Source organism: Bos mutus, chromosome 10 (genome assembly GCF_027580195.1).
Source record: "Bos mutus isolate GX-2022 chromosome 10, NWIPB_WYAK_1.1, whole genome shotgun sequence".
In the NCBI taxonomy this organism is placed as follows: Eukaryota; Metazoa; Chordata; class Mammalia; order Artiodactyla; family Bovidae; genus Bos; species Bos mutus.
The window spans coordinates 97,053,541-97,081,351 of record NC_091626.1 but is presented as its reverse complement, the minus strand read 5'-3'; the positions used below and the strand labels follow the sequence as shown (position 1 = coordinate 97,081,351).

Genomic DNA, 27,811 nt, shown 5'->3' with positions numbered 1-27,811 from the left:
AGTTCATTGCTTTTAAAAATGATCTGACAATGCTGCTTGTGGTTTTAAACTGGCAATGACAGACAATGCCATGGCTAGGCAGATATCCAGAGGAAAGGAGATTGGATCTTTTAAAACAAACACCAGAATACAAGTGACCTTAATTCACCACAGAGGGACAGAGGTCACAGTAGATTCTTCTAAAGTTTGTAATTACAGGCAACATTTGACTTTACACATATTGCATGTGTAATTAAAGTTACACGAAAGAATAAAAAACATTAGGAGGTGGAAGAATAAATACAAAGGCTGCAAACAGGTAAACAATATAAAATGTTTCTTAAAATTAAATGGCATGTAATTTGTTCTGACACATTAGAAAACATATTCTAATTCTTTTCCTTATGTGTAAACTCCCTATACAAACAGTGGAAAAATAATGGACCCAAAAAGAAAGGAGACTTGGAGATGATATATATAGCATGATGAAAAGAATAAAGGCGACCCAGGTATTTTAACAAGTCAGAAACTCTGTCTCCTTAGTTTTCAAACGGGTCTAGATTAGTGTCCCCTTCAACTTAAAAATTCTATGACTTCATGTGGCAAATCAGACAGAATAAATATAGCAGGATTACCTATATATTCCCTCCACAAGGATTAGAATTTTCTTCCAGGGCCTTCGTGTCCGAGGCTGACCATAAACAATGGCATCTTTCAACAGCTTCTCTAGGCTTTGCATATCTGTAGCACACAAAAAAGAATTTCAGCACAAAGTATCTTCCTCTTTTCTAACTTTATTCCTAAAATGCAAATATACATTTCTTATTCAGGAAGCATGTCTCAGATAGCAAAGGACATTAACATACTTAGAATCGGACAGAACAAAAACGGGGCAAAATGGGTAGGTTACCGATAACTTGAATTAAAATCTCATTTAAAATGTAACAAGTGTTCAAAAACACCAGAAACTCAATTAAATGAGTGTGGTAAAGTTGACTTAGTTGGTTAGCATGTTTATGAAATGACCGATTTTTTTCATGAAATTTCATTTAGCTGTTTTTGTATTTAAACAATCAAATGTATCTTTAATCCTAGTCATCCATTCAGAAGTAAACGCATAAAGAAAGCTGAGTAAGAAAATGAGAATAAACTACTATAAACACATACACCTTCTAAATAGCAAATATGGGAGAAAAACTTCTAAGTGCATATCCCATTTCCTTTCACCTAGGATATATTCAATAAAAGCTTGTTAAGTAGTTTTATCTTGGTAGTGGTTAGAAATAACACCAGTCTGGACAGGCATGAATCTATATGTTAAACAAGCCTGGCAATCAGTAGAGACTGTTCCATGTTTGACTTGACCAGCTGTCTGTCTACAACCAAGTTCTTGGGGCTCTGCTGTTACGGCAATTACCAGGCCTAGGAAACACTTGCGGGTGTACTGCCATTAAGGAGAATAACTTTCCTGTTAAAGATAAACACTTGGAAGACCACTGTTACTACCACTACAGACTTCACACTTAAAATATATGTCCTGAAACAAGGCCCTTGAGAGTTCTCCGCCCAAAAATGTATGCAACATGAAGTTTAGGGTATATTTATCAGGGGTGGGAGACACCCTTGTCATAAATCTGGTTCGTTACTGTTCATCACTGAAGGGAGGGGTTACAAAGTCACACGGATTTGCTCTCTTTATAAAATAACCGGTAGAAAAGAGAAGTAAGGTAATAAGAACACACACTGAAAACACAAATAAAATGGCCAAAAGTTGACTGTTTACACTTTCAGTTATTCATAGCAAAGCAATCTTATCTGCTATCTAACCCAGAAAAAGGAGATGCTCCCACAAAGTAAAAAATCTGATCTGAAGCTGCCCTCTGATCACAGAGAGGGCAATGTGTGGCAATTAGCAGAAGACAAGTAAAAATGGACTCATTGTTTTAGCTTCCTCTGTTTATACAGAGAAAGGAAGAGAAAAATAAAATGTTGATTTAAAATTTTACATGAAAGAAAATACCCGAATTCTTGACCATATTATCTACTTAGGAAACAAAATTCAATACTTTTCTCATAGTATACTCTCCAAATCCCATGTAAATTAGAGATTTAGACAAAAAACATACCACAAAATGACCAGAAGAAAAAGTAAGAGAATAATCTGAGAATGAGAAAGGCCATCACACAAAATCCAAACAAAAGTCGTAAAACAGTAAATGTGACATCAACCTTTCAGCAAGTCCACAGGGCAAGACACTAAAAACAAAGTTAAAAATAAAAAATACTGCAACACAAAGGGCTCTTATAACCCGTAAAAAGAGAAACAGTTTGAAAATCACCAATTTACAAAGAAATACAAAGACAATAACTCTGTATAAAAAGTTGCTCAACACCTAATAAATAAAAATTAATGTTATTGGACTTATTAGATTAGGAAAGCATTTAAATGATACATGTTGGCCTGTAAGTAGAAACAGTCACTGTTTTTGATTTCAGGTGTTGTTGAGTAAAAATCTGTACAGTGCTTGGAGGCAATCTGGAAAAGTATAGCAAATGTCTATCATTTTAACCATGCATTCTAAAGACTGCTGGGAATTTACCCTAAGGCACTAATCAGACTAGTGAGGAAAATATGAATGTAGGTGGAACTGCTTCTAGCAGAGAAACTCAGAAACAGCCTGGATGTTCCAACGGAAGGACGGACTGAATGAGAGCACAGCCTGCCACCTCACTCTGACAGGAGGCAGGCGCATGTACCGCCATAGTTCCCAGTGTGCTTCAAGAAAACAACAAGTCATACAACAGTGCTTCATAAATCCCGCTTACATAAAACAAAATGCTGTATGTGTCATTCTCATTGTAAAGCATTTCAGACAAAGACAGAGACGAAAGGTTATTACCATCCATAAACCTTCCATCCAGAGGCATACATCTAGTATTTGAGTGTACCTTCTTTCAGACTTTTGTCTGACTTTTGTCTAAAAGACTTCTTCTGTCTTTTAGACCTTTGTGTACACATTTTGGTAAAAGATGATATTAAACAGTTTGGTCATATCTCTTCACTACACGAGAGCATTTTAACCTGGAAAGCTATGCATTTTTATTACAATTATTTTAATAATGCACTAAGATATTTCCATTTAGGGAAAGTCTTGGCCTAGTGCCACTTTTCCCTGCTTTTATGGCACCTGTTCATATCTGCATTTCAGTATTTGTCTGTTGTATTCTAACTAGTGGTTTGTCTACAGTCTCTTTAGCAACCAGTCAGAGATCTGGAGATCAGGAAGCCTGCTTTATTTCACTTCAATACCCACAATATTATGGCAAGACAGGCATCTAGTATAAATGCATACTGAACAAGTGATTTATAAACAAGGAAGATGAAAAAGTTCAAAGTCAGAAAAAGAACAATGTTTTACTTTGTACCGAAAGGCTTCCTTTAGCCTTTATTTTTATTCCAATGAGAAAGATAGTAACTTTATTTTTTTAGATATTTGAAATACAACTTCATTCTGATTCTAAACGCAAAGGAATGCGAATGACAGCAACAAACAAGACTGCACCTCTCAATACTGTCAAGAGCAGGCATGGCGACAAACTCCAAGTTAGGGTCTCCAATCAGTTTTCTAGCAAGCCAGAGGAAGGGCCTTTCGAAGTTGTAGCTACTTTTGGCAGAAATGTCATCATTCTGAAGATTCTTCTTTCGGTGGAAGACAACTGACTTTGCCTTAACCTTTCTGTCCTTAATATCCACTTTGTTGCCACACAGCACAACTGGGATGTTCTCACATGCTCGTAGTACCAGATCTCTATGCCAGTTAGGCACATTCTTGTAAGTAACTCTTGATGTAATGTCAAACATTATAATGGCACACTGAGCTTGTATATAATAGCCATCTCTCAGTCCACCAAATTTCTCCTGACCAGCTGTATCCCATACAGTGAACTTAATCTGTCCTCTGTTGGTATGGAACACCAGAGGATGGACCTCAACACCCAAGGTAGTTACATGCTTCTTCTCAAATTTACCAGTCAGATGACGCTTCACGCATGTCATTTTTCCAGTACCACCATCACCAACCAAAACAAGTTTGAACTGAACTTGGGGTTCTCCTTGGGCAGCCATTGTGATGTTACTTCCAGAAGCGTCTCCGCACCTGTCTAACTCAGATAGTAACTTTTAAAACACAGGACCAGAACTTATATTTTAGGTATTGGTACTTCAGTTTCATTTACAGTTTCAACTGTTAATGTAACTAATTGTTACCACTGCCACTAATCCAAACAATCCTAAATCCTGAAGCCAGAGTAGATTTCACAACAAACTCACTGTTGTGTTTGAAGACTCGAATGGTTGCTCCTGAGAGTCTGGCTCCCAGAACCAGTGAAGCATGGTTCAGTTCATCACTCAGAATCAGGCAACCCTGCAAAATCACCAGGAGAGGAAGATAAGAATCTGAGGGGAAAGGTTTAGTTAGACGAACTACAAAACGCTAAAACCATTAATAATTATATTTTAGTAGGGAAAGTCTGCACAATGGCAAAGGTATCAGTTTGCTCTGAAGTCTTTGTTTATAATACTGATAGTATAAAATATTAGCTTATTATATACTAAATATTACATAAATCATATTGTTATTATTGTTTAGATGCTGTAACTTTTTCCATCCTTTTACTTTTAGCCTGTGTCTTTAATTTAAAAAAAAAACTTTTAATCTAACTTGACAATCCGTCTTCTACTTAGAAATACAAACCGTTTATGTTTAATGTGACATCAATATAGTTGTGTTTAAATCTTCTCTCTTGCATATATATATATATATATATATATGTATGTGTATGTGAGTGCCAAGTCACTTCACTCATGTCTGACTCTTTGTGACCCTACAGACCATAGCCTGCCAGGCTCCTCTGTCCACGGAGATTCCCCAGGCCAGAATACAGGAGTGGGTTGCCATGCCCTCCAACAGGGAATCTTCCCAACCCAGGGATCAAACCTGAGTCTCTTATGTCTCCTGCATTGGCAGGCAGGTTCTTTACCACTAGTGCCACCTGGGACGCTCAATGTGCGTGCGTGCGCACACACACACACACACACACACACTTTGCCCATATATCTCTGAACAATGTGCATTACAGTAACAACAAGTATTAGGGACCTATATACTTTCATATTTTTCTACTAGAAGAAACAACCTGATTAATAATTTCCAAACTAAACATCCGTTCTCCCATTATTTTAGTCTTTTATGAGATTTTATTTATAAGAATTCCTTTAAAACGAAATGAAGAAACAGTCATCTAAAGGCAATACAGAAAAAAATCATGGGTTCCAGTAAAAAAGCTTCAACTGATGTTAAGTTTCCACGGGATACACTTATACAAAATTTTTCCGGCTTGCCTGAATGTTTTACAAAACAAAAGAAGATATACATGAGGGAGCTTTCCTAAGTGACAGACTAAATCTTACTTTGCTAACAAGAGCAGGAATGTTCATTGAATTTGTTGCAAATCCCATGCCATATGCCATAGCAGCTTCTACTCCCAAGAAATTTGCCACAAGCTTCTCTAGTTCTTCATGCTTGTCCAGGTTTCCTGTGTGAAGAAGTTAATGAAGTCAATGTCACCAAAGTTCAAATTTAAGAGGTACTCATTACTTTAGAAAAAGAAACCACAGCCTGTGTTATAAGCTTTTCAGACTGAAGTCTAGTGAAGGAGTCAGTATCATGAAGAGTCAAGGCTCATAAAGACACAACAGTTGGATAAAATCAGATGCAGCACTTGTGGCACTTATGTAAAGAGGGTTGCCAACAATGTCTCCCATTCCTATTCACACGTGCTGGTTCCAAGTCTATGCCGTGAGAGGCCTGGCAGCACCTGCTTTTATACATTTGAAGTCAGCTGCCATGTAAAATAGTCTAGAAAGCTTTGATAAAGAGAGATCATGTGGACAGGGAAGGGCTCTTAGAGACTAAGGAAGGAAGGGGCAGGGCTCACCATCAGCTGAGGTGCCAGACATGCAAGTGATGCTATCATGGATACGCTATCCTCAGTCATAATACCCCAGCTGACCCCACGTGGAGCTGCGATAAATGTCAAGTTCTTTCCAAATGACAGGATCACAAGCAAATAAATATATGTTTCTGTTTTGAGCCACTAAGTTTTGGAATGGTTTGTCACGTAGCAAAAGGTGAGTTAAAGAACACATTCCCTAACTTTGTATTATGATTTTAAATCAGTGCTCAAATCCATAAGGAACAACGTTCATCAATGATACTGGCTACATGTAGAAGAGAAACGATGCTGAGAGAGAAAACTGCTGAATTAGGATGCTGTGTGTTCTTTAAAGCTTAAGCAAGTGATTTATCCTCTCTGGGCCTCTGTTTCTTATCTGTTTAACACCAATAATAACATCTGCTCTATCTACCTCATGACATTGTTATAAAGATCAAAAGAGATAAGATGTTCGAGCAATTCATAAAGGGCCATAAAGATATAAGGTGTGGTCACTCTGTGTCATCACTGCATAAGGCTCCCTTAAGCACATCACTGGGGATCCCAAGGAAGAACGACCCAGCAGCACTTGCCATTCTCTAGACCCATGAGAAACCATAATGAACAACTCTTTAACCTACTAAGTTTTGGGGTGATCCACAGGAATAAATATCCAGAAAGTTGTCTTATAACTCTTATGGTTATCAGTTCTCTTCAACAAGATACAAAAATTAAGACTCTTCCTTTGAGCTTAAATAAACTAAATCTCTTTGTAGACAACTGTTCGCTTTTATGTTTTATAGACTTGTAATAATAATAAAAGAGTTAACATTTATTGAGGGTTTACCACGGTATAAGCACTTTACATGAATCAGCCTATTTAATTCTTGAAACAGCCCTATAAGGTAGGAATTACTATTAGCCCCAATTTACCAGTATGGAAGCAGGTTAACCCTCATTTGCCCATGGGCTCAGTATACCAGTAAAAAGTTCTCTCAATCACTATCATTTAACCAATAAAGTCAACATTAAAGCTATAAATGAAACAAATACCTAATGGAACTTTTCTAGAGATAGTCTGTATGTAAAACATAATGGAAAAGATAAAAATATCTCAAAACACACTGAAGCATTAAAATCATCCATCACTTCAGAAAAATAAAGCATTCTTTACTTGATCTAAACTCCACAGCAAAGTATGTATTTGGATGTTCATATTCTAGCTCTGTATCAGTATTTTCCCTCCTGAGAAAAAGAGTTAAGAACATGAGCTGACCAAACTAATAGCCTATGCTTACCAATTTCCTGCCGAGTACTGCACACTCCAACTCCATACTCCTCTAGGACTTTGGCAGCTGCCTCCTGACATGGTCCAGTGTTCCTCGCAAATCCGAGATAGTTGTAGGAACCCATGTTTATAACATCTTTAATTACATTCCCTGTGTACCTGTATTTCAACAACATAAAAGTTCATGAAATTCAGGAGCAAGTCAAATACTCACATGTGATAATAAACTTATTGATAATACAAAAGGAAGCACCATCTGTAGGAATTAAGAGAGAATATGGTCTCCATGAAAAGCAGCTCAGACTCACTACCAATTAGGAAGGTGGACATTAAAACAAAATATCAATTTTCACTTATCAATAGGGATGTTTAAAAACTAACTACATCATGGGAATTCCCTGGTGGTCGGTCCAGTGATTAGGACTTGACGCTTTCACTGTTGTAGCCTGGGTTCAATTCCTGGCCAGGAAACTCTAAGATCCCACAAGCCATGCAGCATGACTCTGAAAATTTTTTAATTAAAAAAAAAAAAAGAAAATCTGACCATATTCAGTGTTGGCCAGGACACTTTCATAAGCTGTAGATAAGAGTATCTTTTCCTTTTGGAGGGCAGTTTGGCAGTACTTACCTAACAAACCTATCGTTTTTGAATGAACTTTTTGGCCAACTCAATACATATTTTTGACTGAGCAATTCCTACACACATATAAAAGGATATATGCTTAAGGATCCTTCAAGTTACTACACAATTCACCTACCATGTCCCTTTCTCGGGCACATGGATCAGTGACATTCCACATGGTGGAAGAACAGTCAGCCCTGGACCCCAGAATAAGGATCATAGTTCAGAGGCTTTACTGGTCTAAGACGGTCATGAAGTATAGACAAAGAATTAACTACTGCTGTCTTAACTCAGAGATCTGGGGTTTTTAAGATAGGATGAGGCAGCCCAATGTGTTCTACATTATATGTATCTATATTTTAGAATACTAAGTAGCCACTACAAATAATGAGCTTGCTGTGAATAGGCACAAGAAAGATGTTACTGATATGTCAGCAAGCAAAAAAGCAAGATGTAAAATACTTTCTATATTAAGATCCCATAATCAAAACACTGTGTGCAACCCCAGTAATACACTACATACATACGCCACAGAAAATATCTGGAGGAATAATATACAATCAACTGATAATAATGGTCATCTCTAGGAAGTGAGCATTTGTGGGGAGGTGGATTTGCAAAAGGACAGTGGTTAGTTCTCATAGGAGACCTTCACTTTATTTGTATTATCTTTTAAAAAAAAGATAATAATAATGACCATACAACCATGAAAAGCTTGCACAATATAAACAAAATTTTATCAATATATAAAATTTTCTAATCTGTGCTCTGTGACAACCTAGAGCACTGGCATGGGTGGGAGATGGAGGGAGGTTCAAATGGGAGAGGACATATATATATACCTATAGTTGATTCATGTTGATGTATGGCAGAAACTAATTATCCTCCAATTAAAAAAACTGGTTTTCTAAACAGTTCAATCCATTTAAGTAAAAACACTCCTTGAATCATCTGAGAAATCAAAATATCCATAAATAAATTCAGACACTTGACTCTACTAAACGGCCCAAAAAAAAGGACAATTTTTCTTTGTGTGTGTTCTTTTCAGTAAGTCCAATTTTTTTTCAGTTATAATCCAACAGTGGCAGATGTCACAGAGAGATGCATTTTAAAAATCTCCAAAACAATGAACAACATGCAAGAAAGTTAATCATGCTGTATTGCACTCTCAATACTTCTACTCCTGCTTTGACAGAATACTCTAACTGCAACAGAAAATCTTCTGAGGTGAAGAAATCCACTGAAATAATTTCCCAACCAAGACTCACTTGAAGGACCAGTTGTAGTCATGAGACTGTCTCTCCATAATGTCCACCCTGGCTCCAGGCACACTGCAGATGGGCCGGTTCCAGTTGTCTCTGATCCTCATGTAGAGATTCCTCGTGTAGAAGTTCTCGAAATCCTGGTACAATGACACAAAGTCCTGCCAACGAATGGTGAGATGCCATATGTTTAACTGAGTTTCTCTGCACAACTTCTCTTTTCATAGTACAAGAGCACTTTAGAAGGAGAGGTCAGCTATTCAGAATAAACTGATACGGAAAACATTTGGGAAGGCATCCATTCTTTCTGTTGTTTTAAAACAACTCAACCAGATAAAAATCACTTAGCTTTGACCGATGAGCTCTAAGAAAATGGTTGCAAGTCACTACACGATTGCATGAAAGTAGGGTCAAAGAATTTAACTTCGTAAAGCAGACCTCATAAAAATAAAACTTAGTTGTACAATTCTGTCAATAAATGATTTTCCCTTCTAATAACCTTAATAACACTGTACTCTGCTCCATCTCTCCCCACAATGTATTAGGGGAAATGCCATAAAATCCTATAATTCCAATTTCAACCAAGAAAAATAATTCCAAAATTCAGATTCCATTCTCTGCATATTTTCAAGGATCAAAAGGAAATTAATCCAAAGAAGAATTATAAATAAGAAAAACTAAAAGGTAGGTTATAGAAAGACACATGTCTTAGGTTTCTTTCCTTGGATGGGAGTTTTTAAAAAAATCTCAAAATGAATTTCCATGATCAAGACTTTAGACTTTAAAGATCTCCCTTATAAGTTATGCTAAATTCTAAGTCTGTAAAAAATACAGTCACAGTGGAGCTTTAATTAAGACATAATGTTCTGCTCAGAGCAGAGTGACCAGACCACATGAGGTCTACCTGAGGGTAATTGGTAAACAAAACAGAAGAAAACTGTACCAGAGTTTCACAACAGTCAGCAAACTACTGAGCTTCTAGCCCTCAGATCTGGGCTTGGTGCCAACCCAAATTAATCTTTTAAATAAGCTAATCAAAAATATTAAAACTTTAAGCCTTATTCTGTAAAAGATTTTCACTGCTAAAGAAGGCTCTACATAAAACTTTAAAATTAACAACCTTCTAGGACACTGGACTCTAAAGTGCCTACTAAATAAATAAACCTCACAGTAGATAAAAATCTCCTTAAATAAAGCTGAAGTAAAGTCACAAAGTTCTCAGGAATTTGTGGTACCTGATACCATCTCCCCTGCAACTGGTAAAGAGTCGGACATGACTGAGCGACTGAACTGAACTGAACTGAAGAGAAAATATCCACAGATGCTCTGTCTGTCACAACTGGAAGTTTACTACTCAAATATTCGGTGGGCCAAAAAGCTTCTTCAGTTTTTTGTGTGCTGTGTGCTTAGTTCGTCAGTCGTGTCCAACTCTTTGCGACCCAGGGACTACAGCCCACCAGGCTCCTCTGTCCTTGGGGATTCTCCAAGTAACAGTACTGGAATGGGATGCCACACCCTTTTCCAGGGGATCTCCCCAACCCAGGGATCGAACCCAGGTCTCCCGCACTGCAGGTGGATTCTTTACCATCTGAGCCACCATGAAGCTCAAGAATACTGAAGTGGGTCTGTGCTGTGCTTAGTCACTCAATTGTGTCCGACTCTTTGTGACACCATGGACTGTAGCCTGCAAGGCTTTCCTGCCCATGGGGATTCTCCAGGCAAGAATAATGGAGTGGGTAGCCTTTCCCTTCTCCAGGGGATCTTCCCAACCCAGGGATCGAACCCAGGTCTCCAGCACTACAGGTGGATTCTTTACCATCTGAGCATACAACCAAACTTCCCGACTCAGGAATCAAACTGGGGTCTCCTGCACTGCAGGCAGATTCTTAAAAATAAAAAATATTTTCATTTTCACCAAGAACTTTACTGAACATATTCACCATTTTGTTCCATTACCTTCTGCTATTTTTTAGGCAACTTCATAATTCCACCTTCCCTAAACTTTCTATCATTTTGAGCAAAGAACTGTTCCAGGTGCCTTTTACAGTCTTCCAGGGGGTTGAAATTTTTCCTACTAAGAGAATTTTGTAAAGTTCGAAATAAATGGAAATCCAAAGGTGCAATGTCTGGTGAATATGACAGATGAATCAGAACTTCCCAGCCAAGCTGTAACAGTTTTTGCCTGGTCATTAAAGAAACATGCAGTCTTGCAGTATGCTGACGGAAGATTATGCAGTTTCTGTTGACTAATTCCAGATGCTTTTTGTCAAGTGCTTTCAGTTGCTCTAAGAGGAAGCAATACTTGTTGGAATTAATTGGATGAAGACCAACAAAGCCTTTGGTGTTCAATTCGCTTGCCCTATGATCTCTTTTCGTTCCAACATTATTGTATAGTATCCACTTTTCATTGCCCATCACAGCTTGTTATAAAAATGGAACTTTTCATTATATTTCAGTAGAGAATCACATGTGGAAACATGGTCAAGAAGGTTTTTATTCACTTATGTGGAATCCAAACACCAAAGTGATTACCATAACCAAGCAGGTGTAAATTATTTCCAACGCTTTATCTGGATATTTTGAATATGTTACCTATCTCCTGTGTGATATGATGTTCAGTTCAGTTGCTTAGTTGTGTCCAACTCTTTGTGACCCCATGAACTGCAGCACGCCAGGCCTCCCTGTCCCTCACCAACTCCCAGAGTTCACTCAGACTCACGTCCATCGAGTCAGTGATGCCATCCAGCCTTCCTCTGTCATCCCCTTCTCCTCCTGCCCCTAATCCCTCCTAGCATTACGGTCTTTTCCAATGAGTCAACTCTTTGCACGAGGTGGCCAAAGTATTGGACTTTCAGCTTCAGCATCAGTCCTTCCAGTGAACACCCAGGACTGATCTCCTTTAGGATGGACTGGTTGGATCTCCTTGCAGTCCAAGGGACTCTCAAGAGTCTTCTCCAACACCACAGTTCAAAAGCATCAATTCTTCGGCACTCAGCTTTCTTCACAGTCCAACTCTCACATCCATACATGACCACTGGAAAAACCATAGCCTTGACTAGACGGACCTTTGTTGGCAAAGTAATGTCTCTGCTTTTTAATATGCTATAATGTTGGTTGTTCTCAATTAATGTCTCGATTTGACACATTAGTTAATCAACTTCAACTGGTCTCCCCGATGGTAAAGCATCATCTGGTGAAAAATCTCCAGCATGAAACTTCACAAACCACTTTTGATAGATAAGTACCTTCTCTGTACACCATACAAATATTTTTTTGTGTGTTTCAGCTGCATTTTTACCTTTCTTGAAATAATAAAACATAGAATCTGCCTGCAATGCAAGATACCAGGGTTTGATCTCTGGGTTGGGAAGATCCCTTGAAGAACGGAATGGCTACCCACTCCACTATTCTTGCCTGGAAAATTCCATGGACAGAGAGGAGCCTGGTGGGTTACAGTCCAAGGGTTGCAAGTCAGACACAAATGAACAACTAACACTTCCACTTTCTTTTCTCAACATGGAGAAAATGTTTTTCTTTTCTCTTCCATCTTCAATATTTAAATAGCTACACAAAAATTCAGCAATTTTGATAATTTTATTAAAATGCACACTGATATAACACCTGTCACAATACAATCTAACAAAATTTTTGAATGAGTTAAAGACAACTAAGTGCTACTAGAGCCAGGAAAAACCAAACAAACCTTTTCTCCAACCCAATAAATAAGAGCCACATTGGGGGTAGAGGAGTAAAAGCTGAGCTTGCAGTTCATCGGCAGTGTGAGAGACAGGCTATAATAAGCGATGGCTGCAAAGCTGCTGCTGCTAAGTCGCTTCAGTCGTGTCCAATTCTGTGCGACCCCACAGACGGCAGCCCACCAGGCTCCTCTGTCCCTGGGATTCTCCAGGCAAGAACACTGGAGTGGGGTGCCATTTCCTTCCAATGCATGAAAGTGAAAAGTGAAAGTGAAGTCACTCAGTCGTGTCCGACTCCGTAGCGACCCCATGAACTGCAGCCTACCAGGCTCCCTGTCCATGGGATTTTCCAGGCAAGAGTACTGGAGTCGGCTGCCATTGCTTTCTCCGGCTGCAAAGCTAGCATTTCCCAAATGTCTCAAGACAAAACTCCAGGGAATTCCCTGGTGGTCCAGGGGTTAAGACTCGGGGCTTCACTGCTGTTGGGCCTGGGTTCAGTCTTTGGTTGGGGAACTAAGATTCCATAAGCTGCACAATGCAGCTAAAAAATAAAGAAATAAAACTCCAGCATATACTGTATAAAAGGATTTTGGCCCCATGACAAAGAAGCTTTCTCTGAAAAGCCGAATAATGGGGCCATGTGCGGGTACATACATCCATATAGAAAAATGGCTGAACAAGCCTGTGCTTATTCTGCGTTCAAACCAGTCTTTCAGCCACAGGAAGTAAGTGACACAGATGACAAGAATCCCTGAGGGAATGTTTTACTTGAACTGCAGAGGTCAAAAGCCAGGGGCCCACTTTCTGACAGCTAGTTTATTTCTCTCATGTAAAAATAGGTAAAATAGGTACTAATTATAGCACAGGGAAGCAATTTTTAAAGAATTAATAATTTCTATCACAACCTAAGTTTAACTTACCAACCATATTATATACAGCCATATTATACACCTTTACACATCTATACTATGTCCAGATATATGCTCTTCCTTCTTTATCTTATTAGACTGAATCACATTGAAATTATCATTTTAGCAGTTCAAAAATGGTCAAATATTGGTATTTTCATGTGATTTGATGTATATTTATTATTTAAAACGCAACGAAAACAGGAAAACAAATTCACAGATTTAGAACAAAATACCTTAAACAAAGTACAAAGGCACTATTCATAAAGGAAGACATCGGATAGATCTGCTTACTTTAAAAGAACTTCTGTTCATTAAAAGACACACACAGAAAACTTAAGGCTGATTCACGCTGATGTTTGGTAGAAACCAACACAATACTGTAAAGCAATTATTCTTCAATCAAAAACAAATAAGTTTTTTAAAAAAGATATACACAGAGTGGCAAGACAAGTCACAAAATGGGCTTAGACAATTGTAAAATGTCTTCTAGAGGACATAAAAATTTCCTATAAACAGCTAAGAAAAAAACAAAACAAAACAGAAAGCCAAGAGATAAACAGGCCAAAGATTTTAACTGGCACTTCACAAAATAGAAACATCAAATAATCATTAAACATAATGCAAAGGTGTTTAGCTTAATTGGGCAATTGAGAAATGCAAATTAAAACTACAATGAGATACCAGACATAAATACACCAGAACTGGCAAAAAAAAAAAATTTAATTCTGACAATAGTAATTGTTGGTTAGGATGTGGAACAATGAGAACTCTCAAACACAGCTGGTAAGTGTAAAAAATAGTACAATCACTTTGAAAAAGTTTGTTACTATTTAGTAAAGTTGAAGACATGCATATTCTATAACCCATGTATTCTAAGACTTGAGAAATTCATAGATACATGTTCAGGAAACATATATTAGAAAGCTGACAGCAGCTTTATGAGTCACTGACAAAAACTGGAAAAAAAAAAAAAAAGCCTCAATGTCCACTGACACTAGAGTAGATAAACTTTATTAGTTATACTCTTACATTGGGATTTTATTCAGCGATGAAAACAAATGAAGCAGAAGTACACCATAAGACAGCTGAATCCTATGCTGAATACATAAACTAAGGCACAAAACATACACACAATGCAAATCCATTTATAGAATGTTCAAAACTGGGCTTAACTAAATTGTATTGCTTATAGATATACATGCAGATGATAAAACCATAAAGAAAAGTCAAGACAATCGCTAGCCTAAGGGAGAGGGAAAAGGCAGGACTGAGAAGCGACATGTGGGGGTGCGGTTTCTGACGTGACAGCAATGTGTTACCTCTAAGGTGGTAGTTTCATCACTGCTCACTTATATAAGCACTCATTACAACCACATCCACTTTTTTATTAACCTTTCAAGATGTGTGGTGTACATATGTATATATTGGTTATATATAACCAATAAACAGGTTAAAAAGTAAAGGAAAGAGCATTTTTCAATAAATCTCACACAGAAGTTTTACATGACAAAGTCTGTTGAACTGCCTGGCTCAACAGCATGTAACTCAATTTGCTTTAACATCTGACCGCAAGAAAACCCACTGTGTCTGCTGACACTAAGGCACGTAGCTATTCGGGAAACATCAGGGTGCTTCCAAACCTTCGGCCACTGAAACTGAAGGCTACACACCAGAAACCTTTGCTTTAAAAATGCTCTAGAAAAACATCTATTTCTGCTTTATTGACTATGCCAAAGCCTTTGACTGTGTGGATCACAATAAACTGTGGAAAATTTTGAAAGAGATGAATACCAGCCCACCTGACCTGCCTCTTGAGAAACCTATATGCAGGTCAGGAAGCAACAGTTAGAACTGGACATGGAACAACAGACTGGTTCCAAATAGGAAAAGGAGTACGTCAAGGCTGTATATTGTCACCCTGTTTATTTAACTTATATGCAGAGTACATCATGAGAAACGTTGGGCTGGAAGAAGCACAAGCTGGAATCAAGATTGCCAGGAGAAATATCAATAACCTCAGATATGCAGATGACACCACCCTTATGGCAGAAAGTGAAGAGGAACTCAAAAGCCTCTTGATGAAAGTGAAAGAGGAGAGTGAAAAAGTTGGCTTAAAGCTCAACATTCAGAAAACTGAAGAAGATCATGGCATCTGGTCCCATCACTTCATGGGAAATAGATGGAGAAACAGTGGAAACAGTGTCAGATTTTATTTTTTTGGGCTCCAAAAATCACTGCAGATGGTGACTGCAGCCATGAAATTAAGACGCTTACTCCTTGGAAGGAAAGTTACGACCAACCTAGATAGTATATTCAAAAGCAGGGACGTTACTTTGCCAACAAAGGTCCGTCTAGTCAAGGCTATGGTTTTTCCAGTGGTCATGTATGGATGTGAGAGTTGGACTGTGAAGAAAGCTGAGTGCTAAAGAATTGATGCTTTTGAACTGTGGTGCTGGAAAAGACTCTTGAGAGTCCCTTGGACTGCAAGGAGATCCAACCAGTCCATCCTAAAGGAGATCAGTCCTGGGTGTTCACTGGAAGGACTGATGCTGAAGCTAAAACTCCAATACTTTGGCCACCTTATGCAAAGAGTTGACTCATTGGAAAAGACCCTGATACTGGGAGGGATTAGGGGCAGGAGGAGAAGGCGACGACAGAGGATGAGATGGCTGGATGGCATCACTGACTCGATGGACGTGAGTCTGAGTGAACTCTGGGAGTTGGTGATGGACAGGGAGGCCTGGTGTGCTGCGATTCACGGGGTCACAAAGAGTCGGGACACAACTGAGCAGCTGAACTGAACTGAATGCTGTTTATGGGTTACTACAGTACTGTTAAGACATTTCATGGTGATAAACAGGATGACTGACTGTGTGTGTGCTCAGTCATGTCTGACTCTGAGACCCCACGGACTACCCCCCCACCCACCCCCTCCTCCATCCACGGATTATCCAGACAAGAACACTGGAGTGAGTTTGCTATTTCCTCCTCCAGGGAATCTTCCCAGCCCAGGGGTCAAATCCCTGCAGGTCCTGCATTAGCAAGTGGGTTCTTTACCACTGAGCCACCTAGGAAGCATGACAAAGAGGATACCGCATATCAGAGACAGGCTAATGATAAAAAGTCTTTAATGGTCTAAATTTTTATTTTGGCAACACTTCCTTTTCTAGAGAAGGAAATAACCTCATAAGGTATGTCCAGAGATAGCTGAAGCATGACAAAATTGTTTCAATACTTAAATTAAGAGAATTTGAAAATCCTATATAATTCCCACCTGAAGAAGTAACAAAAATGAAAAGCAACCCAAAAGAGGGAATATATGCACATGCACAGCTGGCTCACTTTGCTGTACAGCAGAAACTAACACAACATTGTAAAGGAACTCCAATAAAAATTAATTAAAAAAAAAACATTATGTGGCTAGGGGTGTTATAAACTAACAATGTCATCTCTAGCTCTACTTAATGAAGACAATCAGGTGAAATAACCTGAGAAAAGTATTAAGCTAGTGACTTTAAAATCTCTGAATTGTGGTCAAGAGCCTTCCCTATTATTCATGTAAATCACGTTACTTACTGTGTGTTCTTTCATGTTTTTAATGTTATAGGAGGTCACTTCCTTGCTCTTTCTGTAACATCAGTGAAAGCATAAAATGAGATTTCAAGATTAGAGACATTTGTTTTCTCTAAATCTAAAAGTGGGTCATCTGTGTGTCTGCATCTGAATATGTATACATACACACACAAACACACACAGGACTGTGAATACATCAGTTCAAAGCCCAGAACTTTTCACTGTAATTATTACCACCACTCACATCTTAGCACTTACCTCTTAGACACTTAACTGAATGTGTAATATGATACATTAACATGTGCCAAGCAGTCTTTCAGGCACCGATTATACAGTGAACAAAAAGAAAGTAATACTCTTTGCCCTTGTGGAATTTATGCTTTGGTGGAAGAAACAGATATTGAAACAAGACACATGTATAAAATATAAAGTATGTCAGTAGTGAAAGTGCTAATGAAAACAAAAATCAAACAGAGAAGCAGGATGTAAAATGCTAGCATCATGCTGAAACTTAGCTAGGGTGGCCAGGGTACAATGAGGAAGAGAAAGCAAGGAAACCATCCACAAGACTACCTGGGGCAGAGCTTTCCCGGCAGGTGAACAGCAAGTGCAATGGCATCGAGGCAAGAGTATACTTACTTAGAACCTTGAAGGAAATGCAAAGAGACCAGTGTGCCTGGAGCAGAGGAGTGAGAGGCTAAGTAAACAATAAATTATGCGTAGGTGATAAATTCGGAGAAGGCAATGGCACCCCACTCCAGCACTCTTGCCTGGAAAATCCCACGGATGGAGGAGCCTGGAAGGCTGCAGTCCATGGGGTTGCTGAGGGTCGGACACGACTGAGCGACTTCACTTTCACTTTCATGCATTGGAGAAGGAAATGGCAACCCACTCCAGTGTCCTTGCCTGGAGAACCCCAGGGACAGGGGAGCCTGGTGGGCTGTCGTCCATTGGGTCGCACAGAGTCGGACAGGACTGAAGCGATTTAGCAGCAGCAGCAGGTGATAAATTAAGATTGATTAAAAGGGGTGAAGTCTGAATTTCCTAATGGACCACAAAAGGCATATGCCAAAAAGAAGAACAGAGGAGTAACTCCAAAGCCTAAGCAACTGGAAGAAGAGAACTGTTATTCACGGAGATAGGGAAGACTGCTGGTTGATTAGAGAAGGGTATGTCAGCTCAGTTTTAGACAAGCAGAGTTTGCGGGGCCTATGTGGAGATGCCAAGTGGGCAGCTACCTACACAGTGCAGAGCCCACTGAAGGAGACAGTGCTAGAGACATGTATTTAGACATTCTCGTCGTACAGAGGGGCACTGAAAACCAAAACAGCAGATGAAATCACCAAGAGAGTGAGTACAGATGAGAGGAGAAGAGGACTAAGCATGAAGCCTGTGCCACACCTACATCCACACTGAGAAGGTGGGCAAATGACGAGGATGCAGCAGGAGAGGATGAGAGAAAACAGCCAGAAAGACAGGGGGAAAACAGGCAATCGGGTCTAGGAAACAAGTGAGCAAAATGCTTCAGAAGGAGGGAGTGACCAACCGGGTCAAATGCTGAGAGGCCAAACAGGACGAAGACTGAGAAGGACTAAGACGTTGCAATATGGGAGTCGTTTCAGTTGAAGTGTTGGGGCAAAATCTGGACTGGAGTGGGTTCAGTGGAAAGCAGAAAGAAAGACATTGCTACACTGAAGAACTCTGCTTTAAAAGAAGAAAGGAGCCGTAAATGAGGAGAAAGGATCGAGAGAAGGTTTTTTCCTGAGATGGGAGAAATAACCATCTATGCTACTTGCAATGATGTGATATAGGACAAACTGAGGCCAAGCTGACTCAGGAATCCCAGACGCCAGCACTGACTGTGCAGTGACCAGGAGCAGAGCACTGGCCTGTGTTATCCATGACCAGCTCTACTGGACAGCCTGGACAGCCACACTTAGGTAGAGAAGACTGTTCTTTTACATTTTCAGTCATCTACTACCAAAGATGTTAAGGCATTTTCCAAAGGTTCTAATGAGAAGCAACAAAACCAAAATATAGCTTGAAATCTAAGGAAACCTCAACATGGTTTCTTACACTGGGATCTAAGAGCTGTTGAGGGCTTACAGGCAATCTCTGGGACCTATGAATTTTATTATTGTTTTTAAACTTTATCATAATAAGCATTTTGAAATCGGTTTGCCAGTTTGACACTGCAACGATACTCAATTTAAACTTGGAATGACTGAGCATAGGGGATAGGACACCTGTTTTTTAAACTTCCACATCCTGAGTTAACAGTAAAAACAGTTTCAAACTGCTGAATGCAAAGAACAGCTAAATAACGAAACAGAGACCTCAAGATTCAAAAGTCAAAAAAACTTTCTAAAAAAAGCTACATTGTTGCTATAAACAAAAAAGCCTAATAGGTGACAGGGAAACTCTTGCAAACCTAGTAACATCACTAGTGCAAAAGGGGAAAGTGGTGACATTTCTGTGGTTTATTCTAGATTTAGATGCCCAGTGAGAAATCCCTAGAAGAAATAAAAACAGACAACTATTCTATACCATGAAATGTGATTTAGCAAAAAAAAAATGAATAATTGAAATACTACACCATGGGGCTTCCCTGGTGGCTCAGACAGTAAATAATCTACCTGTGATGCAGGAGACCCGGGTTCAATCCCTGGGTCGAGAAGATCCCCTGGAGAAGAGAATGACACCCCACTCTAGTACTCTTGCCTGGAGAACCCCATGGACAGAGAAGCCTGGTGGGCACAGTCGATGGGGTTGCAAAGAGTCAGACACAATGGAGCGACTAACACTTTCACTTTTTTTCACTTTTTATACATGGATGAATTCCAAAAACATTCCAAGTGAAAGAAGCCAGACACAAAAAATTATACACTGTATGATCCCATTTATATGAAATGTTTAGAGACAGAAAGTAGATTAGTGGCTACTAAGCGTGGGGTGAGGGAGGAAGGGAGATTGTTATTGCATATGGGTTCCTTTTTCAGATAATGAAAACGCTCTAAGATTAGCTTATGGTGCTGGCTGTATGTTTTCTGTAAATAGTAATAAAAATCATTCAACTGTACGTTTTAAACAGGTGCCCTTCATGGTATATGAATTATATCTCAATAAAGCTGTTTAAAAAAAAAACAAAAAAGCAGGGGACTTCCTTGGAGGTTCAGTGGTAAAGTATCCACCTGCCAACGCAGGAAACACAAGTTTGATCCCTGATGAGGGAAGATCCCACATGCTGCCGGGCAACTGAGCCCGTGCTCTGGAACCTGAGCTGCAGCTACTGAGCCCACGTGCCACAGCTACTAAAGCCCTAAAGCCCTAGAGCCTGTGCTCCCCAACAAGAAAAGCCACACAGCAAGAGGCTCGAGCACTGCAACTAGAAGACAGCAGCTCCCACGGTAACGAAGACCCAGCACAGACAAAATTAAATGAATAAACAAGCATTAGAAGAAAAAAAAGTGTTGGATAACGAACAGGGGCCTACTGTAGACCACACGGAACTCTGGCCCAGTGTTATGTGGCAGCCTGGATGGGAGGGGAGTTTGGAGGAGACTGATACAAGTATATATATGGCTGAGTCCCTTCACTGTTCACTTCAAACTATCACGACATTGTTAACTGGCGATGTGCTGCGCTTAGTCGCTCAGCTGTGGCCGCTTCTTTGCAGCCCGCCAGGCTCCTCTGTCCATGGGGATTCTCCAGACAAGAAGACTGGAGTGGGTTGCCACTTCTTCCTCCAGGTAATCTTCCTGATGCAGGGACTGAACCTGAGTCTCCAGCACTGCAGGCAGATTCTTTACCGCTGAGCCACCAGGGAAGCCCGTGTGGTAACTACCCACCATGATTTGCCCCTGACTTCTGGGTATTTCCTATTTAGATGTTGGAACATTTTTATTAACTCAAGCTTTTACTGTTATCTATCACATACATGTTTCTGACTACTAGCTTCACTTCACATAATAAAGAAATCAGACTGAGAAAAAAACATTTTCATCCAAAACACCACTAGTAACAGAGAATCAAGCAGTAAAGAATTCCAACAATTTTATGCAAGTTATGTAAAACAGAACACCCCTATGCAAAACTCACCTTTACTAGCATGACTGTGTGGTTCATTTCTACCCAAAGCAACATAGAAAGAAGAACTAACATAAATAGTTTAAGAGGCTCTCTTTTGTAATGGAATGAGGGAAAAAATAAGGATGTGGTTACAAGCACCACTCACTCAGGAAAATAAGAAAGTAACAACATTATATTTGCATTTTACGATCCTAAGCAAGTACTTTCCCTCCCCTCTTTCCGGTGCCAACACTTTAAAAATGGCCTATCCCTCTCACTACATCTAATCCAGCATAAGAAGACGCACACGATCTACCATAAAGCCAAAGAAACCTTCCTTCCCTTCTAAAAGCTGAACCGTTACAAGAAAATGGCAGAATTCAGGTTTTAGCTGCTAATGCCATCTACTATGAAAATCCTACTGAAATGGATTTGAATGACTGAGTACGGTCGTCCCATGAACAAACTCTATAGGTAAATGTCCCCTCTGTTCTACATACTTCCTCCCGTTACTTCCTTTTTCTTTTTTTTCCTCCCGTTACTTCCTTCAAGAATTATTTCCTGATTCACTCTGTGCTACTCAGCTTACTTTTTTGTTCTACGTCTGCATATAATCCAAGTACTATTTACCTGCACGGTGCTTTGCAAAGGCCTATGATTTTGAAGTGTTTGTGTTTCCTCAACAGAATCAGATTTAAGAAGAAAATCTACGTGTTCCAATCCTTCTACACAAAGTGAAGTACACACACAGGCAGTCCCAATGCTTCCAAACAGTCAATTTACCCTCTGGAGACGTGAAACAAGTTCCGAAGACAATGTCCTCCTTCACAAAGGAGTTCAGATGCATCCCACGGGTTCATCTGTTCTTCCATCACACTGTGAAAGCACACACCAGCTGTGCACACTCTCCAGTCACTCCCCTGCTCAAAACTGCCTAGGACCTCTCGCTGCCTACCAAACATTCAAACACAGCTTCTCACACATGCACTTTCTAGGCTGGCATTCAGAATGAGTTCTAGAGTTCAGAAAGCAGGGTTTTGCTTGCGTCAGTTAGGGCAACAAGGAAGGGCAGCTTGTGGCTCTGGGGCTGGGGAGGGGACAGCATGGTTGACTGAGAGAAGAGGGCCTGGCTCCTCAGCTCTCCCAGTTTCAGGATCCCCAATCCCCATGCTGACTGGTTTCCGCCTCCTAGGAGCTGAGGACGCCCTTTCCTCCCCCGTGTTTCCTGGCGCTTTATTCCCCTCCCCTCGTCTCGCCATCTACTCCCAGTATCACTGTCCCCTCTCAGTGCTGGTCTCACCGCCGCCACGTCTGCCTCGCTCCTCTTACGCCGCCCCATGAAAGTGAGAGGTTCGGTGGGCCACAAGCGCCCAACTTCCGAATCCCTTCTCTGATCGAGCACATGCCCTGGCCTGGAGGGCCACCCTCTCCATACTTCCCATGCGAGAACACTCAAGTTTGCTTTTTGCAAGATCGGACGTTATTTCACTCTGATTCTATTTACTTATTTTTTTCAATGGAAAAAGGAAAAAAAAACATTTATTATGGGAAAAAGAAAATTTTTTATCATTTAAAATAATAAAATCGAAAAACTTAAAAAATGCCCATAACGAAAGTTTTGGTTTGAGAAAAAACATACTGTTGTTCCTTAGTACAAGACACCTTAGGCTTTGTTTGTTTGTATTTTATTGGAGTATAGCTGATTTACAACAATTTTTTAAAGAGCAGATAATACATGTATATTATACTTCACTACAGAGGCACAAAGGAGTATGCAGAGAAAAGTGAGGTGAGGGGAAGATGGTCTCCTCCCCAGAGACAAGCATTACATCTCTGTTTACCATGACTAAAACAAGACTGCCTTCCATGGAAACAGAGTAGCTCAGTCACATTCTGCTTGAGGGTCTGTGTTTTGGGGAGTAGAGGCGACCTGTGAACAAGACAGGAGTGTACAACACGTGTATGACAAAACACAACACGTGTTCTGAAGAACACGATCTTTCCTGAAGACTGTACACAACTTGGGACACCATACGGTACTGTGAACAGACCCGTCTCCACAAGCCAGTTCTAACATCACACATCTTGGGAAACATTGCTTAACCTGTGAACTGCAGCTTTCTTAGCCATTAAGTAAGTATAGATTTTTGTGATGATGAAATTATGTTAGATCCTCTGATTTCTTGTCCTCACTTTCCTTGTGGAATGTTTTCATCTAACTGCATCTAGATTATTATTACTTTTTAAAATTTTAATGTATACCCAATGCCTAGAGAAAAAAAATCAGTGAAAATAGCAAGATAAGAGGCTTCCATTTACAGAATCAAAGACTGACAATTACCTTTTGTTCCTCTCTTTCGGTTGCATGGTGACACTTTTCAATTCTCCAATGCCTCAAGAAATCTCGAAGATATCCAAAGAGAGTGAGGACACCATACCCCACATAAGTAAGCACAGCAACCAGCATTGGTGTTTCTTCAAAACCTTCATTAAAGGGTCTTTTATACAGTCCTCCATTTTCTGTAACATGATGTATCTAAAAGGGAAGTTAAAAATGTTTATTTCAGTCATGGTAAGCAAAAGATTACTACTTAAAATCTGAGTCCCGACAGATGTGTAACCTTCAGAATTCTCTAAGTAATTGTCAAAAAAAAAAAAAAAAAAAAATCCAAACATCCACTAAGTTCTAAGCAGGGCACAATTTTTTTCAATGGAAATAAGTTTCAAGTTACATATATTTTAGATGAACAGCAAAGAGAAACAAGGGAAGAAGGACTGTCTAAGAAAAACACTTAACACTGATTTCTATCGTTTTATTTTATGAAAGAGATCCTAAAATGGTATAGTTGGAGAATGCATAATTTTCTTTGTTCTAATGAAGAAAACAGAAATGGACAAAGAGAAAGCCTGTTCTGAAAACAGGCATATTAGCTTACAAATAATCAAAAGTAAATTCAGTTTTAGAATAAAATAAAACATTCATAAATGTTTTACTAGCTTATATTCTTAAAGTCATCAAGCCATAGCATTTCAAATAATTATCACCACGAGGCCCTATGAAAACTCACAGTTTATACTGGCCTTTGTTGTTAGTGCTAACACAAATAAATTATGTGCAAAAGTCAAATGCTTACATAAGAGTGATCCAGCATTGTATAAAGCAAAGTGAAATCTAACACGAGGGGAAAAACTGTTAGAGTGATCAGTAACAGTCCTGAAATCATTCTGTTCTCCTTCATCCTGACCTAGTGACTCTTTCCAAACACTGTAAGATTATGCCTAGCTTCCTTTTTTTGGGATATCCAAATTTTAACACATAAACACCAAGGTACTATACTTTTGATCCCATAGGTGAAAACTTTTTACTCTTTGTTCAATTTTAATGGAAATGTTGCTTTAGAGTAAATTTCCACTGAAGTAGTTTGTATGTACTTTTAATCCTAACTCTGAAACAACCAACTGCTGTGAGGATGGTCAATCACAATTTCAGTTCAGTTCAGTCGCTCAGTCTTGTCCGACTCTTTGTGACCCCATGGACTGCAGCACGCCAGGCTTCCCTTTCCATCACAATTTATAATCACAATTTACCAGGAACATATATTTTCAATTGAGCACTGTACTCGAGTTAAGAAGAATTCCAAAGGAATAGAAGACTCTTTCTTGGCCTCTCAGGCAACCTGATCCAAGGACTAAATATATTTTAGATTTCTGTATCCTGGGAATGTTAGCTTGAGAAAGCTACTAGAATGCTACAAGTCAGAACAGTTTGGGAAGAAATTACTATATTTGATGGAGGAAAGACATTTGCATAGGCAAGATACATGGAATCTGTTGGTACTAATTCAATTTGATGCCTAAAGAACTTCTGAAAACTATTCATAAAACTGACTTAGGTCTTTATCCATCTCTTCCTGAGAGATGGAAGTCTGTGTTAACATCTAGTGCATAGTAAACTTTTATGCAAGAGCAAAGCTGTAAAGTGTTCAGAATAGAATAGTTAAAAATAAGTCAATATTTGAAGATTAAAAAATTGTTTAAAAGTAATAACATGTAAGCAAGCTATTAAGCTGGACAAAGCAAAATCAAGATCACTTAAAACACAAGAAAAATAACATCCTGACCCTTTAAAAAAAAAAAAACTATAAAAATATTTTGCTGTAAGAACACTGTGTTTGAATACCAGTACCTAACTCACCTTTTAACTCTGAAATTGTTTAAACTGTTTTTTCTCAATAGAACATACGAATAAAAAGTAAGGCAATTTTCAGAGTTCCTACGTCTCTAACAAATGTGTGGAGATACATATGCCAGGAATGCTGTGGGTGGATCTCTTTAAAAAAGACATTTGCCTTTATTTTCAGACACACCCAAACCAGCAAGACTATGTAAATTTACACAGTTGGTTGGACTGAGCAGGAAGCAGGAAGTTTAATCCTTAGTTTGCTTTGAAATATTGTGTGATTCTCTCATAGCTTCATTTAATAAAATTAAATGCATTTTAGTGAACTGAGATTCAACTGTGAAGCAACTTCTATAACGTGGCCTCAGTCAAAGCACGTGTGTGTGAGTCGCTCAGCTGTGCCCAACTCTTTGTGACCCTGTGGACTGTAGCCTGCCAGGCTGCTCTGTCCACGGGATTCTCCAGGCAAGATTATTAAAGCAAGAATACTGGAGTGGGTTGCCAGTTCCTTGTCCACGGGATCTTCCCAACCCAGGTCTCTCCCACATTGCAGGCAGATTCTTTACCATCTGAATGCTAAATGTGAACTCTGACGTGATTCAAATAAAAATAATGGTGTTATCACCCAATATGTGTATAATATTCCATAAGGGAAAGCACCAGGTTGATTTCTGTTCACTGTACAACTAGCACTCAGGATAGGATTTATTAAGTGCTAACAACATTCAGAAAACGAAGATCATGGCATCCGGTCCCATCACTTCATGGGAAATAGATGGGGAAACAGTGGCTGACTTTATTTTTTGAGGCTCCAAAATCACTGCAGATGGTGACTGCAGCCATGAAATTAAAAGACACTTGCTCCTTGGAAGAAAAGTTATGACCAATCTAGACAGCATACTAAAAAGCAGAAACATTATTTTGTCAACAAATGTTCATCTCGTGAAAGCTATGGCTTTTCCAGTAGTCATGTATGGATGTGAGAGTTGGAATATAAAGAAAGCTGAGCGCTGAAGCATTGATGCTTTAGAACTGGTGTTGGAGAAGACTCTTGAGAGTCCCCTGGACTACAAGGAGATCCAACCAGTCCATCCTAAAGGAAATCAACTCTGAATATTCATTGGACAGACAGATGCTGAAGCTGAAACTCCAATACTTTGGCCACCTGATGCAAAGAACCGACTCATCTGAAAAGACCCTGATGCTGGGAAAGATTGAGGGCAGGAGGAGAAGGGGACGACGGAGGATGAGATGGTTGGATGGCATCCCCGACTCAATGGACATGAGTTTGAGCAAGCTCTGGGAGTTGGTGATGGACAGGGAGGCCTGGCATGCTGCAGTCCATGGGGTTGCAAAGAGTCGGACATGACTGAGCGACTGAACTGAACAAACAGTAAGTATTCAATTATGTTTCCTTCTGGGAATTCCCTGGCGGTCCAGTGGTTAGGACTCTTGTGTTTTCACTGCCACAGGTACGGATTCAATTCCTGGTTGGGAAACTAAGATTCCGCAAGTCAAGCGGGAAGTGGCCTTTTATTACTATATGTATTAAAGAAAGTTGGCACCTTGCAGCTCAACAAATATTTGTAAATGAAAATGCACATTATGCTCTTTGCTCTATCACAGAAGGGATTAACTTACGGAGATTACCCAATTAATGTTAGGACACCCCTAGAACTCAGATCTGACACTTTCTGGTCTCAACTGAACTGGAGATCAAGTTCACTCTCAAGTAACACAGGCTATAAGCCCTTACAGGGTTATTTTATATTCTGGATTCACCCCACAAGAGGGCTCCTAAGAAGCCTTTCAGTCATTCTAACTTGATAATTATACTGACAACAAAGCAATTTAAAAAATTAGCATTTTATTCCCTCCAGGTTAAAAGATTTTACATTGAGCAGACCAGAGTGTGACACTGTTAGTACTAATCATCAAGGGGTCACTCTGATATATGGCAAAATCAATACATTATTGTTAAGTTAAAAAATAAAATCGGTTTAGTAAGCTAAAAAAAAAAAATAAGTGGGTATGCATCAAACTAAAGAGCTTCTACATAGCAAAAGAAACAATCATCAGAGTGAAGTGACAACCAATGGAATGGAAGAAAATATTTGGAAAATAAATATCTAGGATATTAAAAAAAAAAAAAGAATGCCAATTAATAGCAAGATACATTTCCTTGAATGGTAATATTTTTTTTCCTAAAATAAAAAAGGCAAATAAAAATTTTTTAAGT

General features: G+C 39.3%; 1 protein-coding gene and 1 pseudogene across 1 annotated transcript in view; both read right to left on the bottom strand.

Annotated features, from left to right (window-relative positions):
• The window catches only part of SPTLC2 (serine palmitoyltransferase long chain base subunit 2), a 100,732-nt gene that overhangs the window by 51,525 nt on the left and 21,396 nt on the right, over positions 1 to 27,811 (bottom strand). Inside the window, exons 2-7 of the mRNA XM_070378445.1 lie at positions 23,734 to 23,928; positions 9,152 to 9,306; positions 7,272 to 7,420; positions 5,450 to 5,574; positions 4,310 to 4,403; positions 615 to 720 (exon numbers count right to left, since the gene is read on the bottom strand). Coding sequence (XP_070234546.1) covers positions 615 to 720; positions 4,310 to 4,403; positions 5,450 to 5,574; positions 7,272 to 7,420; positions 9,152 to 9,306; positions 23,734 to 23,928 — 824 coding nt within the window. The remainder of the gene's footprint in view (positions 1 to 614; positions 721 to 4,309; positions 4,404 to 5,449; positions 5,575 to 7,271; positions 7,421 to 9,151; positions 9,307 to 23,733; positions 23,929 to 27,811) is intronic.
• On the bottom strand, positions 748 to 4,303 carry LOC138989451 (GTP-binding nuclear protein Ran pseudogene; annotated as a pseudogene).